The 19,147-nt window shown below is 47.2% G+C and overlaps 1 protein-coding gene and 1 pseudogene across 1 annotated transcript; both read right to left on the bottom strand.

The window, feature by feature from the left end:
• Window positions 1-1,569: 1,569 nt before the first annotated feature.
• On the bottom strand, window positions 1,570-3,343 carry LOC114502866 (somatotropin). The gene is made up of 5 exons (XM_028520111.2): window positions 3,276-3,343; window positions 2,841-3,001; window positions 2,537-2,644; window positions 2,167-2,307; window positions 1,570-1,877 (listed from the first exon to the last, which is right to left on the bottom strand). Exons 1-5 carry the CDS (start codon window positions 3,283-3,285, stop codon window positions 1,674-1,676), a joined length of 624 nt encoding a protein of 207 aa, XP_028375912.2. The 5' UTR covers window positions 3,286-3,343; the 3' UTR covers window positions 1,570-1,673.
• A 7,265-nt stretch (window positions 3,344-10,608) lies between these two features.
• On the bottom strand, window positions 10,609-10,723 carry LOC114504465 (annotated as a pseudogene).
• Between the last annotated feature and the right edge of the window lie 8,424 nt (window positions 10,724-19,147).

The following is a 19,147-nucleotide window of genomic DNA, read 5'->3' as shown; positions in this document are numbered from 1 at the left end:
CTCTATCTCTGTCTCTCCCTCTGTTTCTCTAAAATGAATTTTAAGAATTAAAAAAAAAAAAAACCCACAAAAATACACTCTTGCCTGGATCCCTCCCCAGACCAATTCAGTCAGAACTGCAGGAGTGGAGACCATCGCCAGAGGTGTTTAGAAAACCTCCCAGGCGTTTCTAATTTGCAGTGGAGGTTGCCATTCACTGCCTAATTGAAGAACTGAAAGGCAGAAAGCAATTGCTAAAGAGTTTAGGGTAGATGGTCTTTAAGGTCTTTTTAAATTCAATTTTTTTTTTGCAAAATCAGCTAGTATCTTTGAAATTCTCAACCAGCGGGGGCTGAGAGTCAGCTATCCCGGGAAGAAACTGAGCTGGTAATCTCTGGATGTGTGGCTCCCCCTGCAGTTGACTTCTGTCATGACACCTTAGAATGGTCTTACCAGTAGCTATAACAACATCCCTCCACCAGGGGTGTCAAATTCATTTTCACCAGGGGCCACATCAGCCTCGCGGTGGCCTTCAAAGGGCCAAAGGTAATGGTAGGACTGTATAAATGTAGCGACTCCTTAACAGTTAAGCGAGAGCTCGGCGCTGCCGCCGGGTGGAAACAAGGTGGAGGAATCTGGCCCACAGACCTTGGGTTCCTACCTGTGCTGGGCATCCCTCCCTGCCACGTTCATTCCAACAAGCACTTAAGATGGCTCACGTTTCCTTTTAAAACACTTACTCAAGCCAAGACATAATTATATGTTTGTGCTAATTATATCAACTTCTAAAGACCGTGAAATTTCCAACTAGTTCTAAGGTCAAATGAAGGATATTACAGGGATATTTGATTTTGGCTTAATGTAAGAAATGCTTGTCTGAAACCAGAGAGATTTCGTAGCGTGCGCTGCCCTGTGGAATAGTGATTCCCCTCGATGCTAGTGCCACCCGTGAGCACCCTCTGCACGGGGGGCTACGGAGTAAGGTCCTTCAACCAGCAGGAAATCGGGTGACTTACGAGGCCCTCCTAACTCCAAATGCCATGATTTTAAAGTCGGACAACAGAAGAACAATCTAAGGTGGATGTGTGGTTTCTGAGCCAAGAAATGAAGCTCTGGTTCCGATTATTTCCATTTCCAACTACTCCCCAAAGACTTATGTGACTAAATGTTAAATATTGAAAACAAATACCAGTGGCTCCTGTTTTAAAGAAAATGCATTATAGCACATTAAAAAATCTGACCTTTTCAGGAGGATTCATTAGGAGGGTGATTATTTGCATTGTAAAAGAATTCCTGATGTTGTAGCATCATATTTGGATAATAGAGTTACACTGTGGGCGTGGTCCTGACATATGACTGCCCAGGAAGCTGGGACCATGAACCTAAGGAGTGAACTTGGTGTATAACAGAGAGGAGTGAATGTGTGATCCTCTTTCTAGCACAGGAAGAATCGCCAGGTCAGATAGCATTCAGGGGCTTGGCTCTATTTAATAGAGCCCACAGCATTCCTGCAGGTTGTCCTCCCAACCGCTCCTTGCCCCATATATACTCCCCTGTCCCATTCATAATAGAATGACACATACTCAGACATTATGATGCAACTTTATTTTATTAGGAAAGGATGGTGGGCACTGGGGTGTCCCTTTCCAGGGTCAGGGGAGGCACTGGGGAAGGGTCAGAGAGATGCCCAGCGGTTAGAAGGCACAGCTGCTTTCCATGAAGCGGCGACACTTCGTGAACCGCAGGTATGTCTCAACCTTGTGCAGGTCCTTCTTGAAGCAGGAGAGAAGCCCGTAGTTCTTGAGCACTGTATCATCACTACGCAAGTTTGTGTCAAACTTGTCATAAGTCGTTTGCCTGAGGATCAGCCCAGCCCGGGGGCTGCCGTCTTCTAGCTCCTGCAACAGGGAAGGAGAGAGAGAGACTCAGTCCTTGCCAGCGGCTCCCCCTTCCTCCTCCACGTCCCTTCCTCCCTCCAGGACTTAGAGAAAGGCATGGAGGGTTCAAAAGGTGAAAGGAGGAGTAGGACTTCTCCAGGGTCAGGGCTGAGCTGCTACATGAACAGTGGCAGTACCTCTCTTGCCAGCTCTCGTAAGTCCCCCACCCCTCAGCTAAGCCAGAGGGGCCTCCTGGCCCCGGGGAAGGGCAGGCACGGCCCCAGGGTCGGGCCACCAACACCATCCCCACCCGCATCAGGACTTGGATGCCTTCCTCCAGGTCCTTCAGCTTCTCATAGACGCGGTTTGAGGTGAAGACCCTGCTGAGGAACTGCACGGGCCCAAGCCAGGACTGGATGAGCAGCAGGGAGAACCGGAGCAGCTCCATGTCCTGCGGAGAGGGGGTGTGGTGGGTGCTGGCAGCCCCGCCAACGGCGGCCTCTGCAAGCCTCCCCCTGCCATCCCACCTCCCACTGCCACCCTCGGCCACCTGGGGGAGAAGGCAGCCCGGGGCCCGGGGGCAGGCACAGCTGCCCAGCTCCTGCGCAGAGATGGGGCCGGCCACCTTCTTAGAGAGAGGGAGACCTCTGTTCCTTGGCTGGGCCACAGAGGCCACTCACAGATTTCTGTCGAGCCTCCTCCTTGCCTGTGGGGGCCGGGATGGTCTCTGAGAAGCAGAAGGCAGCCTGGATCGAATATCTCTGACCCTCCGGGATATACATGCGCTCCTGGGAGAAGGAACATTGGTCCAGGTCTAAGCGGGTGCATGGTTCTCATCACTGCTTTCTTTGGAACCTCCCTCAGTTTACACTCACCTGACAGCATCTTCACTTGGATAAAATCACCCTGAACTCATCAATTTTCTCCCATTATGTTGGGGCCCTTCCTGCCCCCCGCCCCTCACCAGCTTCCCGGGTTGCTTACAAACTCTCTGTAGGTGTCAGCAGCCAGTTGGTGCAGGTGCTGGGCCCGGAGCACAGCGTTGGCAAACAAGCTGGACAAGGACATGGTGGGGAAGGCGCCCACCTCCTCGGGCCAAGGCAGGCAGAGCAGGGCGAAAGCCAGGAGCACGGAGGTCTGGGGGCCTAGAGAGAGTCGCGGAGACTGAGAGTGGGGCCCCAGAGACGAGGAAGCCTGAGTTTCCAGCCAGCCCTTTCCCTACCCCAGGGACCTCCCTTTCTCCTCTCCGTCCCCCAGGGCCTGAGAGCATTTAAAACTTGGCCACATGTCTGGGCGCAGATGTCTATGCTCACATTGAGACACCCCAAAGCCCAGGGTCAGTGCCCCTGCCCACCTGCAGGGCCCCCTGTATTGCCTTTCAGTACACAGCAGGCTCAGGGAGATTTTAGGGGTACGTACCTGCAGCCATCACAGCTGGGTGAGCTGTCCACAGGTCCCTGAGCAGTTTGGGGAGCTGGGTCCTAGGATCCTGGAATTGATCCCTTGCGGACCCTTTTTATACCCTGGCCCCATCTCTCTCCTCCCCTGCCCCCACCTGTTTTCTCTATGCATTTATGTACGGGCCCTCAGGCCTCTGCTGATGGATAATTTAGAACCTCCTCCCACTCATCCTGTTCCCGCTCCTCTCCGGGGGTCATGCCCCCAGGCTCATTCCCCTCTCCAATGTCATCAGCCCTGTGAGGGCTGCACACACAGGGTCCCAACCAGGGCGATTACCCAATCTGTCCTCTTTTTAAGGGGTGGGGGTGACAGAAGGGAGTCGTCTGGGCCCAGGTGCACGCTGGCAGGACATCGCTGTGCGGTTGTCCCCCGAGGTGAGGAGGGCCCACCTGGTCCCTCAAAGGGACACAGCCTGTGTCAGGGTGGCTGGGCCTTCAGAGCTGTGTCAACCCCTCCCTTGCTATATCCCTTTTCTCTTCCCTGTGCAGTTTCCCTCCACGCACCACAGAGAACATGTGTTTTGAAAAGGGGGTCAAGACAGCCATGGATTCTGGAGTTTCCGGGCACAGTTCAGGCCCAGATTCTACCTTCATCTCGCACCATCCTCAGACCACATCAACACCTGGCCCTGCCCAACCCTCTGGCAGCTGGATGCAGTGCTAATACTGAGCACTAGAGGGCACAAGCCACACACTGCCCTCCCTTTCCTTGAGCTTTGGGGCTCTCCCAGAATGGGTGGGCAAAGGACCAAAACTTTAGGTATGGGTGCTCCTTTGGACCTGCACAGAGATGCAGAATGGGAAGCATAAATCCCAGGAACAGACAGGTGCCACAAGTGCTTCCTCCCACAGCCCTGTCGCCATCAGAGAATCTCAAAGTTGGACGAGAACTTGAGAGTTCTGAATCTTGTCCGCAGAGTGGGAACTCAGGGTACAGCATCCTGAAAGATGCTCTCTCCACTCATTGTAGCCTCCTCCCATTCTGTTTTCTTCTCTTAACATTTGTACAGAGCGTATTAGGTTGTGAAGAGCATACCTGTGTGTTCTCACGTTTGAACCTCTCCATTCCACAGGGGAAGGGACCGAAGTTCAGAGAGGTCCTCGCAGGAGCGACCTCAGCCGAGGCGGCAGGTCTCCGAGGCCTCTCCCCATGTTGCGCCGTCCCAAGCCTTTCTCTCAGGCAGACGGGTGGGTGCCGCCTAGTCATTCTAACTTCACATCCCTCTGAACACAGGGATCCTCCCTCTAATCACAAGGGTCCCTTTGTCTCGTTTTGTCCTCTCTTAAAGGACAGGTTGTTGTCCCTCAATTCCCAGGTGAGGATGGCCCAGAGACACAGTGTACACGTTAGAGACCACACAGCAGGCAAAGCTAGGTAGGGCCCGGGAAGGCCAGCACAGCTGCCTCCCAGCCTCCCGGTGCCCAGGGTCCTGGCTATTTCAGCAGCTGGATGTTACCAGCCCCCAGGGATACGAGCAGGAAAGAACACATTTTCTTTGTTTAGACCTTTTGCCCCTTGAGTCTAAGAACATTTAGCACTTGACCCTGCGGTAAAACAAACAAGCAACCCCCTTCTATGGGTGGTTGGTTATGGCCTTGGCAACCAACATTGAAAAGTCACCGCCGTGGTCCACGATGTGCGTACTTGTGCCTCGCCACCTCCCCCTTTTAGGACCAGAGAAGAGGACTCCCTTTTCTCCCATCATTCCTGAACCATTGCCCAACCATATGCCTTTGCTTTGTTATCTGCTGGGAGGACACTCGGGCCTGTGGGAGCTGTTCTCCAGGCAGGACTGCCGGAGGAGCAGCGTGGGCTGTCATCAAAGCTGCAGGCTCTGAGGAAGGTGAGACAACCCTTTCTTATTCTTTTAACTCCTCCAAGGAGGAGGAGCCAGGTGGGAAGTGGAGGAGGGTCTCTGAGCTTCTCACAGCCTTCTGCCTCCCCTGCCACTCCTTCCTCCTCTGTCACCTGGGGGAAGGAGCTCAGATGTGGAACCTCTCGTGACAGGCTTCCAGCTAATGCTGGGAGGCCTTGTATGTGAACTGTAGACCATGGGAGAAAAGCCCCAGGCCTCCCCTTGGTGTGAGGATATGAAACTCAGGTTGGGGACTGCTCAAGAGCCACGCAAATGTGGCACAGAGGTGTGGCTGAGGCCCCTCATCAAGTAGGTCACTGCCAAGAGCAGATGGGACTGGCCAGAGCAGGGTGTGCCTCCTCTCACCACACCCACTGCTGTTGACCCAGAACGAGGTTGACCCATGGGACTCTGGGGACCATTGGGGGTACACCTTTTCCTAGAGGCCACCATGGTGGCAACTATTGGAAGAACTAAAGGGTGTGTGGTGGATGCTGGTGACCCTCTCCTCTGGTCGGACCTCTTCAGCCCCATTAGCGATGGAGACCACAGACATGACCCATCGTTAGCAGAAGATAAATTTTGAATTAGATGGGATTTTCCCCCTAGTGCAGGAAGTCACACACCCTTTCTTGAGGCACCACCTGGAGCCAGACCCCTGGCTTCTCCAGGTTCAGAGACCGCCCCAAAATGACCTCTGCATGGTGGCCAGTGGGGAGAAGCTCTGGCTAGCACAGCTGAGGCTGGCCTCATGAGGCTCGGATGATTCCCCCGTTATCTTAGAGTCTGTGAATTTCAGTGTGCTGGGAAGCCCTTCATGTTTCCATACTTGACCATCTCTGGGGTTCTTTGGACCTGTTGTGGAAAACTCTCAGATCTGTTCTTGATCCAAAAGTGGTCTCTTTTAGGCTTCAAGAGGCCCTTCGAGGTTCAAGTCTGTGGGGTTTAGGGCCATCTCATTATTCAGAGCCATGCTCAGCCTGATCTCAGCGACAGCCTCAGAGGGACTGGTGGCACCTCTTTTCCCCTCCCTTGGTCACTTGAGGCCCACACTTCCCACTGCTCAGTCTGTCCTGACTTCCTTGGGGCCAGAGTCTGGGATTAGCCCCAGGACAGACTTACTTACTCTTTGCTTCTGTAACTGAACACAGGCCCAGCTGCCCACCACTTCAGAAGCCAGTACTCAAGAGGCAGGTGCTGATGTAAAGGAAAGTGGTTTTATCCAGGTGCCGGCCACCTGGAAAATGAGGGACTCTCATCTCAAAGCCCATCTTGGCATCTCAGGCGTCCTGGCTGGTTTATACAGGGGAACCATGGGAAGAGGGAAACTAAGGAATTTCTGGCGATATGCAGTTTCTGAGCTCTGCTTTTGGGTGTTTCAATGTTATCTCCTGCGTACATCATCATGTAGTTTCATCACTCCCTCCACAGGTCCACGGCCGATATCTGGAAACAGGACGTGCAGGCAGTGTTTCTCCTGGTTGTGAGTCACTGACGCTTGCCCAATTTCCTGTGGTCAGGGTCATTCCTTGGTCAAGCAGGAGCTGCCACTGCTGATGTCTATAAAATACTTAGAAGGAAAACTTTAGTACATGAATCTTCCACGTGTTTGTTAGTACAGCCTATTCTGTAATGACCACCTGATTAGTATGTTATGTTTACTTCGATGACTGTTACGATTCCCACTGTCCATTTTTCCTCCATATCTAGGGAGCTATTGTTGTCCTCTGAGTCTTCTGGGGGAATGAAAAATGTTAGCCTGTTGTAAAGCAAAATCCCGTGAATTAAAAACAGATATATATTTTTTAGAGGTACCTGTTGAACAGTATAATTTTTCTGGTGTGGGAAAACCAAGTCATAAAGAGTTTTGACACAATAATGACAAGCATTGTAAAGAAAAGAATAGTTAGACCTAGATTAAAAATTCTTCCTAATGTGGACTTGAGTCCTTGTGGTAGCCATGAAAATAGACTTGCAAACCAATCTGCAGTTCCCTCAAAGAGAGGGGGGTGGTGGTCCAATGTTTGTTGAAGCCAGGTAGCCTGTTGCTAGGTTTTGGTGATGCTTGTTTCCAGCTGAGCTGAGGTGTCCACGTAAGTACAGCCAGATGAGTTGATGGTGGTTATGCAAACTCCTTCTTGCTCTGCTGGTATACAGTGTGAGCTAATTCAGCAAGTAAGGTGACAGTTTCATTGGCTCTGGTGATTCAAGTCTTAGGGAGATTCCAAAGTACATGCCGACTTGCACCAGGCTAATACCGTACACCTAAAGAAATATTCGTCACTGTCTGGGATTTCTCTGGGGAGATCTCAGGCCGTCCGTGTGAACATCCATTGCTTGTCCTGGAGCCCCCATCTGCCCAAACAATTGTACTTGCTTGTAGATCTCAGGAAGGGACCGTTCTCCTCTGGGGCCCTGGGGTCAGGCTGAAAGCATCTGGAGCTGGAGTGCATGTTCCAGTGGGACTTGCAGGTGAAGCTGCCACCTCTTAGGTGAAAAGGTTACTCAGTTTACAGAGCAAGCCCCATCCCAGCAGAGAGGTGGGACACTCAGGCAAATAGAGGAAGTTGAGGAAGCTGTGTGATAAGCTGTGTGATAACTCAAGGGTCCTGAGTTGGTATTCTGAAGCCTGGAGAGAGGCTTGTTGCCACATTTGTCTCCTTATCTCTATGACTGAGACTGTTGGGGTTTTTTAGTCAATTTGGTGTTTGATAGGGAGTACGCGGCTCCCACGACTACTAAAAGTCAGTCAATGTGTTCCCCACTGCCTGTTGTACCTGGGGCTCCTGTGGGGAAATAGTGACGGGTTGTGGGTGTCTAGAGGAGCTTTGGGCCTCCTCACTTATCATCTGAGTCACCATCTGCCTGTGTGTCTCTTTTTATTTATTTATTTTTTCATGCCTGTGGCTAAGCACCTGAGCTTTCCACCTTGGTAACCTTCTGTACCTGGTCTACCATCCTTGCTCCAATCTTGTCTGTGTATAAGTGAAAAATAAAGCTTTGAAGTTAACTGAACTAAAGTTTAATGTCCATAACTGTGTATTAGGGTTTGTTGAAACGCAATTTCTCCCCCTGAAATAACCTTCATTTTTATCAGAGCCAGATCAAGACCAAATCATTTACTGCATTAAGTCTAGTTTCGATTCAGCCGGATTACTTGCATAAACATAACTGGGATAGCAATTGATCACATCGGCTCTCTCAAATGCACTTTGCTGGAATTTCCAGATTGAGCTTTCATTAGCTGCACAGACAGGAAAGCCAAGCCACCCAGCTGCCATAAGGCTTTGCCTGAAATACCTATAACTTAGGGTGAGTTCCTCAAGTTCTCCAGGTTCCCCAAAATGTCCCCCAAGTGTTCTTGAGGTTCTTCCTTGCCATCTCCCAGGAAAGCAACCTTCACCCCTTACTTAGAAAGACTTCCATGAACCGTATGAATAAGTAAGGTACCACACCATTTCTCCAAAAGGCTTTTATTGGCTTCAAAGTCAATCTTCATTCCTTAAAGTTTTCTGGTGACATCTGTAGTCTAGGCATGTCACTCTCAGACATGACATTCCAGTCAAAGTCTTTGTAAATAAAACCACAATTGGAAATTGGCCTTAGTTGTCCTGTTATGAAGAAATCAGATTCCTATTGGATTTATGCAGACAAACATATCGCCATGGAAATAACCCTACTCTGTCATTACAAATTTCCAAATTCCAGAAGGATCAGGTAGAGAGAAAAATATAAATGCCTCAGTATTGCTTATGAATGTATAATTTACCAAATTGCTTTAAGAAACATAAACAAGTTTCCTTATTTCTGAAAAACAAAAGGATGAAAGACAGCAATATTTTCAATAAAAAGTTACAAAAACTGCAATCATCTTCAGTTCATTCTGTCTCATAACCAATTTTTGTTTATGCTGATTATTTGCCAGTATTTCTATAGCTCCAGTTATTCCATATGGTTCTAATGATCTTCATCCAGTTAAAAATATGATCTGAAAATTTATTCTCAGAAATATGTACTTTAGAGTAAGTCAGAGTGCTTCTGATGGATCTTTCTGAAGATGTAACATATTCGTAAATGCATCAGGGTAAAACAATGACTTTTTCTAAATGACAAAAAACCTTAAAATGATGTGGTTATAGATCTGATTATAATGCAATCGATAAAGGTATTTTTTTCTTTCCTGTAATAACATTTTAAAATAACAATTAGAATTACAAATGAAAGTATATCAGAACTCTGTAGACTCTTGGAGATTTTTATATAATCTCTAGAACATCCATTTAAATAATAAATACATGTGTGTAGAAATGTTATTGAACCACAAGTGGGGTCGTGTTGCCTGCTGCCACCCTCTGGGCAAAATTCCAGAGGCAAAGGTTTGGTGATAAAGGAAAGGAGTCTTTATTCTAAAGACACACAATTTTGGAATAACAGCTTCCCACCTACGTTAGTCACTTAAGCCTATTGATTAAAGCTAAACCCTTTAACTCTTTAGTTTCAGCTTTAATCCTTAAACCTATCAATCAAGGCTAAACACTAACACCTGAGTTCTATTAGTCCCTGGTAGTTTTTTTTTTTTTAGATTTTATTTATTTATTTTTAGAGAAGGGAAGGGAGAAAGAGAGGGAGGGAAACATCAGTGCACAGTAGCCCCACCCCACTGGGGACCTGGCCAGGACCTGGGGACCCAGGCATGTGTGCTGACTGGGAATCAAACCAGCGACCTTTTGGTTCACAGTCTGACACTCAATCCACTTTTATCTTATGTCTACAGGGTTAGTTTACAAACTAAAACAACAGGAGATACAAAAGCTACACAATTTTGGAAGAATGGTAGGTGTCTGCCTCAGAGCTTGTCCCCTCTAGAACACCCGAAGAAGAATAGCCCTGCCATCCTCTGCCAGGCCAGCCTGACCCTGGGCCTCACCCAGACTTTCTTCCCATCCAAAATACTGTCTGTTGGGAAATGCAGGCAGCTGCAGCATGACCATCCAGGCATCCTCGAGGAAGAAGAGAGAGAGCCTGAGAGCCAGTCTCAGTCCTCTTTTTATTTTACATCTTCTCGCCCATAATTCCATGGGCTCCGGAGGCACTCAGCTTCTCGGCCAATCCCGTCCTAGACTGTTCATCACTGCCTCAGGCAACCTCCTCCTACGGCCCCTCCTTTCTCTGTATTGAAAATAGAACATCGTTTTTATTTCTTTACTTGACAAAGCTTCCCGTGTCCTTTAAGCATATCAAATGGGCCTAATTAGTTCAAAATTTTCTCCTTCATAAGGAGAAAGACCAAATCCCCACGGCATTCCAGGGACCCACTGGAATGACCCAAAGCCAATTTTAGGTCAAGACAAAGTCTCTTAAAATTTAAGCCCTTGGGAAGGTCATCAAACATAATTGACCAAAAGATTATATATCATTATAAAACAATATTAAATTATTTATTTACTGAAAATGACAATAAACATATCAAACATAAATATAGGCTAGCAAAACTTTAAACTGATAAGAACAGATACTACATTTAATCTTAGCCAAAAGGCCGAGAAGCTATAGGCTAGCAAAACTTTAGTTCTTAGGATAAAGAACATGGGTTTTTAAGTAATCAAGTACCTGATCAACACAATATAACACACAACTATTTTTTTTTTAATAGAATCTTTGCTTTCTAGGTAGATACAGGAAAACCTTTTTCCTTTTTAACATACTAAAGAAGAACCAAAGATATTCTGTATTCTTATTTTGATATTTACATTCATCTACCTAATTAAATTCATTATTCAGCTTAACTATATAATTTCCTCTTAAGATCTCTCCTTACAAACCTTCAATTTGCCCACTCTTTGCAATGTACATAAACCTCTGCAACTTATACAATCTTTCTGCAATATATATATTCCCTTTTAGCTTCTTCTTAACTCATTCAGAAATAACCAATTTTAGAAAAAATTATTTTCTCTTCTTTTTCAACAAGTGTTTTTCACAGGGAAACTCAAGAGTTAAAGGTGTTAGCTTTAGTTCACAGGCTTAAGTGACTAATGCCTGTGGAAAGCTGTTATTCCAGGAACTGGAATGCATAACCCTGTGACTGCAGGAGGTGGATGGGCAATTCAACCTTGTGCCCCAGGGTACGTGAGCCGTGGTGTTCCCGGGAGGGAATGTCCTTGACTCAGATAAAGAATTGTTGATCAACAGATAAAGAAATAATAGGAAAATCACAGTCACATTGCAACTCTTATCCAATTAAACTTTTCCCCAAACCCCTTACCTACTTTTTTTTCTCCTTACAAAAAGGTCGCCTTGAAATGAGATGTTAAGACAGTTTTTGAGGGTAGATTAACACTCCATCTTCTCAGATTGCTGGCCATCTGAATAAAGCATTCATAAAGATTCAATCCTTGTCTCTACTTATTGGTTCTGTAGTGACAGGCAGCATGAACACTGACTTTTCTGGTTTCATTTTCATATTTTATACTTTCTATTACCAAACCATACAATTTCTTCCCAACTTAATTAGAATTCTTAATTCTTAGAAATCTTGACTTTTAGTGACAATTAAAAGTAAGTAATTGGCATTCTTTAGATCAATATTTTTATGAATACATTTCAAACTTTTTTATTAAAAATTATTTATTTACTTCTTAGAGATATGGGGAAGGGAGGGAGAAAGAGAGAGCGAAAGATCAATGTGTGAGAGATATATCAATTCTCTCAACTGGGGACTCAACTGGGGACTCAACTCTCAACTGGGGACTTGGCTAGCAACCTGGGCTCGTGCCCTGACTGGTAATCAAACCTACAACCTTTTGGTTCACAGGCTGTACTCAATCCACTGAGTCACACCAGCCAGGGCTCATAACTTTTAGACACAGGTTGTTTTTTCATTGTCAAGAGGCATACTCCAAATAAAGTACAAGATATATTCATTAACAGATCCAAGTCCATTTTCTAGCTTCTCTACAATAAGAAGTTAAAGCAGGCAAACTCAGATCAATTAGTATTTTAGTATCCTGTTATTTAAAAAATCTATATATTTAATAGTTTTCACCACTTAAACCCAGAAAAACCCCAAAGTTGCAAGTCATCCCAGACTTTGTGGACCTATGTTTAGCTGTGTGTGTATATATACACATACACACATATATATAATTACCAAAAAGCTCTATCAAAAATTTTTTATTGGGCGACTTCCGGCAAGATGGAGGAATAGGTGGACGCACTGTACCTTCTCGCACAACCAAGATTAGAACAACAATAATTTACAGACAGAAAAACACCCAGAACTGATAGAGGATTTATCTGAATGGAAGTCGGACAGCCAAGAAGTTGAAGTAGACCCGTACATCCAGACTGGTAGGAGAAGACAGCCGGGTGGGCGCGGGGCTGGCGCAGGTCGGGCGCGAGGAGGTCAGGGAAAATTTGGCGCGAAATCGGTGCAACAGCCATCTGGGGCGCAAGACCGCAGCGGTGATCCCTGAGTATGCAAGTTGCGGCTGGCGGACCCAGTGAGGCAGCAATTGTGGACCAGGGCAGAGCTCACAGCTCAGGATCCCAGAGAAGGGTCTGAGCCCAGGAGAACGGAACAACCGCCATTGTTCCCCCCTGCCCCCACATATAACGTCACAACCTAGCGACTGGGGTGCCCAGCCCCGGTGAACACCTAAGGCTCTGCCCCCCACTGTAACAAGATCAACCAGACCGGGGGAAAAAAAAGAAAAAAAAAGGAGAGACAGGGAGAGATATGTTTCCAACAGAACAGATCAGTCCCCCAGGACTCATCCTTTTGAGCGACTAAGAAATAGCCAATCTATCGGATGCACAGTTCAAAACACTGGTGATCAGAAAGTTCACAGAATTGGTTGATTTTGGGCGCAAATTAGATGAAAAGATGCAAGTTACCATAAAAGAGATGCAGGAAGATATACGGAGGAGAGCCAATAGTGAAAGGAAGGAAACTGAGTCTCAAAACAATACAGTGGACCAGAAGGAAGATAGAATCAACCAAGCAGGAAAGCATGATGAAATAAGAATTCAAAAAAATGAGGAAAAGCTTAAGAGCATCCAGGACACCTTTAAACGTTCCAACATCTGAATTATAGGGGTACCAGAAGGGGAAGGGGAAAAGCAACAAATTGAGCACGTATTTGAACAAATAATAAAGGAGAACTTCCCCAATCTGGCAAAGGAAATAGTCTTCCAAGAAATCCAAGAAGCTCAGAGAACCCCAAAGAAGTTGGACCCAAGAAGAAACACACCAAGGCACATCATAATTACATTAGCCAAGGTAAAAACAAAGGAGAGAATCCTAGAAGCAGCAAGAGATAAGGGGACAGTCACCTACAAAGGAGTTCCCATAAGACTGTCAGCTGATTTCTCCAAAGAGACCTTACAGGCAAGAAGGGGCTGGAAAGAAATATTCCAAGTCATGAAAGACAAGGACCTACATCCCAGATTGCTCTATCCAGCAAAGCTCTCATTTAGAATGGAAGGGCAGATAAAGTGCTTTTCAGATAAGGTCAAGTTAAAGGAGTTCATCATCACCAAGCCCTTATTGTATGAAATGCTAAAGGGACTTATCTAAGAAAAGAAGATAAAGAAAAGACATGTATAGTAAAAGGACAGCAAACTCACAAATATTAACAACCACACCTAAAGCAAAACCAAAAGAAACTAAGTAAACAACTAGAACAGGAACAGAATCACAGAAATGGAGGGCACATGCAGGGCTAGCAGCAGGGGGGTGGAAGGAGGAGAGAGGGGGAAAAGGTACAGAGAATAAGTAGCATAGAATGTAGGTTGAAAATAGATAGGGGGAGGGCAAGAACAGTATGGGAAATGTAGAAGCTAAGTAACTCATAAGTATGATACATGGACATGAACTAAAGGGGGGGAATGTGGGTGGGAGAGGGGGTACAGGGTGGAGGGGAGAGAAGGGGGGAAATGGGACAACTGTAATAGCATAATCAATAAAATATATTAAAGATTTTTTTATTGTAGTTACATCTATTCATTAGCTCTTAATGGTTATTACTCAAGCCATTTTCTTGACAAATTCTGTAACAGAGATAATATGAACTTATTCCTGCAAACTCAGGCAAAGCAAACATATATTTTATGTTAATAACTTTAAAAGGTATCAATTAAACTTAAGCCAGCTTTAATAGCAAATGTTTTTCCAGACCACATACTTCTGAAAAAGAAAAAAACATTTGAGATAGTTCTCACTTATTTACCATACATATACACAGTATTATTAATGATTTTAGATGAGACAAGATTTTTATGTTTCAGTTTGTTTGTCCTTGGCAACTTTAAGGAGGCTGGAGAAGAGGTGGGGGAGGCAGGCTTGGCTGGCTTTAGCTGCTTGAGTTTAAAAGTGTCCCCCCCCCCATTATATTGAAACGAAGCAGTCGCCCCTGCTACTTTTATAGGACATGCGGGGGGAGGTGCCATTGTTCCCGGGGCCACCACAGCTCCTTCCTCTCTGGGAGGAGGACCCAGAATTGCTTAAAAGACTTATCTCCTCATTTTTCTCCTTTCCCAGTTTACAGTCTGGGAGGGGAGTGAGATCTTCCCCCCTCTCTGAACCATCCATTTAAGTCCTTTCTGAATAGAATCCTTGCGGTGTAACAACATGAACATTTGCACATAAGAGATCTCATCCCATTTACCAAACATTTGGCAAAACAGCTTTAATTAGTCATTGACTAACAGTGGTAAATTGACAAGTCAGCTAAAATTTGACCTAATGAATTCTCTGATAGAATCAAGACCAAGCTGTCCATTTCAAAAGAGAACCAAAACAACACCTAAAGCAAAGACAGACCTCAAACAATGAGTATTCTCAAACTAGATACTCTAAAAGGAGGGACTAGGACATTAGCAAAAATGACCTTCACAAGTGGTTTTTTAAAAATTTTATTTATTTATTTATTTTTAGAGAGAAGGGAAGGAGAAAGAGGGAGAGAAATATCAATGTGTGGTTGTCTCTCATGCACCCCTTACTGGGGACCTGGCCTGCAACCCAGGCATGTGCCCTGACCAGGAATTGAACCAGTGACCCTTTGGTTCACAGCCCCATGCTCAATCCACTGAGCTACACCAGCCAGGGCTACTTTCATAAGTTTTAAATGGCACAACACCCTGATGACAACGACAGAAGATTCCCTGTGTGAATTAAACAGCAAGGAGCAAGCCAAATCCTTAAAAGATAAGACAGCAAGCAAAGAATGACCACAGCCGAAGTTTCACTTCAGACAGACAAGAACTCTCAGAGCACTCCCAAACACACAGACAGATGAGAGCTTTCAAACAGAACAAAGATTCCCAACCCAGAAACCTGCAAACCAGAGTACGAAAAGTGTGCTCCAAATCCCACAGGGTGACCTGGGATTTTTCTTAGTCACTGAGCTGTGCCTACATCGGGACAGCGCCCATTGGCTCCTACGACTCCCACACGATTCAAAGAACCCAGACAGTGGCGCTGGGGGCGCACACCAGGGACTTCACCCAGTTTAGACTCATCAGCCCACCAGTAACCTGCTTCCTTTTTCCAGCAAAGCATTTAAAGTCCACTGATGCCTTGAGAGGGAGAGCAGGGAGAGTCCCCGAGATAAAGAACTCTCAGCAGCTGTTGGGAAATCCCTGCAATCCCTACCGTGGAGTCGGCCTGCCCCAAGCAGCTGGGACTCCAGCCCGGGCACTCCGGGCCTTACCTGAGTCCACCTTATCCCACCAGAGTCGCCCCCAAATGTAACCAAACTCAGGCCCTGCTGCCCGCTGCTGCAAAGCCAGCACTCGAGAGGCAGGTGCTGATGTAAAGGAAAGTGGTTTTATTCGGGTGCCGGCCACCTGGAAGATGAGGCACACTCATCTCAAAGCCCATCTGAGCATCTCAGGCGTCCTGGCTGGTTTATACAGGGGAACCATGGGAAGAGGGAAACTAAGGAATTTCTGGCGATGTGCAGTTTCTGAGCTGTGCTCTTGGGTGTTTCAGTGTTTTCTCCTGCGTACGTCGCCATGTAGTTTCATGGCTCCATCCACAGGTCCACGGCCAATACTTGGGAACGAGATGTGAATTGCTCACACTCGCCCAATTTCCTGTGGTCAGGGTCATTCCCTGGTCAAACAGCAGCTGCCACTGCTGATGTCTACAAAATACTTGTAAGGAAAATTTTAAAACACGAATCTTCTATGCATTTGTTAGTACAGCCTATTCTATAATGACCACCTGATCAGTATACTGTCTACTTCAATCCCTGTTACGTTTCCAGCATGGGTCTGAACACCATGCTGATCACTCAGGGCATTGAGTCAAAGTCTTTAGAGGATATTATTATGTGGGGATTCCCATGGGCTTCTCCAGGGGAGATGGAGAAGAAGACCATCATTCCTGAGTGCCCGCCATGTGCCAGGTGCTGTACTGGGTGATGAAGGGGGGAAGGCCCATTTCACAGAGAATGCTGAAAGAGGTAAAGCAGTTTGCCTGGAGTCTCCCGGTTCCTAAAGGATGGCCACCCAGAGCCTGGTATTCCCACTGCGCCAAGCTCTTTAGAAGCCTCCTTCAGCAGAGACAGGGGAGCTGCTGAGTGTGGACAGAGCTTTCCTTGGCGCGGTGCCCATAGGGCAGCATCCAGTCCCCGCTCAGATGTTCAAGGAAGGTGGGGGCCACTGAACGCAAGGAGCTGCAGCCCAGAAGGAGGTCCACAGGCACCAAGAAAAGCGACAGAAAAACAACCTGGTGTCACCCGATTTACTGAACCAGGCCACATCATCCCTCACATTTGTATTGCACGTTTCAGTGTGCACCGCGTTTTCACTTCCTTTATCTCGTCGGACCCCAGGGTTAGGTGGAGGGCTTGGGCATGGACGGCAGGTCTTGGAGCGTGTTGTTTACAACTGGTTGAGGATCTCTGAACCATCTAGAAATGCACAGCAATCTCCATGACTGGACCTACTAAGTAATTTTTACTTGGTGCCTGATTCCCCAGGGAGACAGGCTGATTGAAAAAGCAGTCATAAGAACCAAGGTGTGTTCGGCAGCTGGGGGAAGTCTGGGGTGCTTACCTGATTGGTGACTGCAGCTGGAAATAACTTCTGCCTCCTTTCACCTTATTCTGTGGTTATGTGTGGGCATCTTTTTTGCCTTATGGGGCTGTCGGCTCTTTGAGGCTGGATTCATGCCATTCACTTACTCATTCATTCATTCATTCTCTTATTCATGTACTCATTGATTCAACAAGTCATTATTGCTCCTTCCATTTGCCAGACATCACACCAGGCAGAGGGGCACACCGAGATGAGCAAAAATCATGATAATCGCTTCTCTGCTGGAGCTCACAGTCTGTAGGGAGAGACACTTAGCAAACAGATAAATACATAATGGTAAAATATATACAGGCTTTTCACATTGTGAAAACTGCCATGAAGGAGATAGCTAAGATATAGAAGTGAGAGAATAGCCCGGGGAGGGGGGTGGACTGGCAGTCGGCGTGGTCCCGGGGCCAGGAACTCGACAAGCACGTGCTTGGTGGATCCAGTGGTTAGAAGGACTGTGCCGAGGAGAGAACTTGGCCAGAAATATCCACCTGGCCAGAAATGACAAGGCAGGCCACGTTGTGCCTTGATGTCCTCCTCATAGTAGAGCAATTTAAAATAACAAATACAGCCCTGGCTGGTGTGGCTCAGTGGACTGTGTGCCAGCCTGAGCACCGAAGGGTCGCTAGTTCAGTTCCAGGTCAGGGCACGTGCCTGGGTTTCGGGCCAGGTCCCCAAGTGGGGGAGTGCAAGAGGCAGCTGATCCATGTATCTCTCACACATCGGTGTTTCTCCCCCTCTCTTTCTCCCTTCCTTCCCCTCTCTCTAAAAATAAATAAATAAATTCTTAAAAAAATAAAATAACAAGCACAAAAAAATCATAACAAGTACAGGATCTTGCAATGCACAGAAATATTAAATGAGAATATTTGCGTGAAAAAGCGGACAAGGCGGTGTGCAGATGTGGACCCCAAGGACACACGAACAGTCTGCATGGACCCACAACTCCAGAACACGCGCCCCATGTGGACCCTCACAGGGGGGTCCAGCCCTCCCGTGTGCGCAGTGTGAGAAAGCGGCGTTAGGCCCCAGAGAAAAATGTCTGTCTGTCTGTCTGTCTGTCTCTTTTTTCAGTTTGAAAATTGCTTTAGGATCCACCTAAATGAGTGTTAACAAACTGCTCTGAATCCGAGGTGTAATGCTTGTTAAGTGTTCTTCTTTGTGGAGTCCCCTAAGTTTCAGAGAAAGGGCTTTTCGGTTGCAGACGGCAGCTGGGGGGTTCCAAGCGGCAGCTCCGTGGGGGCTGTTTTTGTTTTTGTTTGCAACTGAGTCACCGCCGTTCCCGAGGGACCGTAACCAGGTGCGGCATGGACAGCGGGGACAGATTCAGGAATTTCGCCGAGGTGGGCTCGAATCCAGCTGCTGAGGTCGTCTCAAGGGAGCAGAGCCCTCAGGAACAGAAGCTGGGACTCCCGAACCCCGTGTGCCGCCAAGATGGCCCATGAGGCCCTTCACAGGGACCCCAACAGGCTAGACACCTGCTGAGGGACGAATGCCACCTGCCAGTCACACCCAAACAGGGGCAGCTTTTCGCATTTTGTTTTGTTTTTCTCTCACCTCCAATCTGCTGGAAAAATACCCAAACCCTTGCCCAGAGCACCCCAGGCCGAGCAGCACCTGCAGCAAGAGGGCAGGAAGTCAAGCTAGAGCAGAGGAGGAAGCAGCCTGTGCTTACACCAGGGCCCCAGGGACTGGGCTGGATTCCCCCAGTGGGCAGTGAGGCATGTGCCCACCAAGGGGCCTCAGGGCTGCATTCAGGGGAGGGGAGGGCCAAGCAGCAGCCCAGCTACAGCTGGACCCCTGGAGGATGCCAGTGGCTCCACCTTTGGCCTATTCGGAAGGAGTGGGGCCTTCGAAGCTTTGGGACTGGTGAGCAGTGGGA

The sequence above is a fragment of the Phyllostomus discolor genome, chromosome 8, assembly GCF_004126475.2.
Source record: "Phyllostomus discolor isolate MPI-MPIP mPhyDis1 chromosome 8, mPhyDis1.pri.v3, whole genome shotgun sequence".
Lineage (NCBI taxonomy): Eukaryota > Metazoa > Chordata > Mammalia > Chiroptera > Phyllostomidae > Phyllostomus > Phyllostomus discolor.
This window is presented reverse-complemented; position numbering and strand designations above follow the sequence as displayed.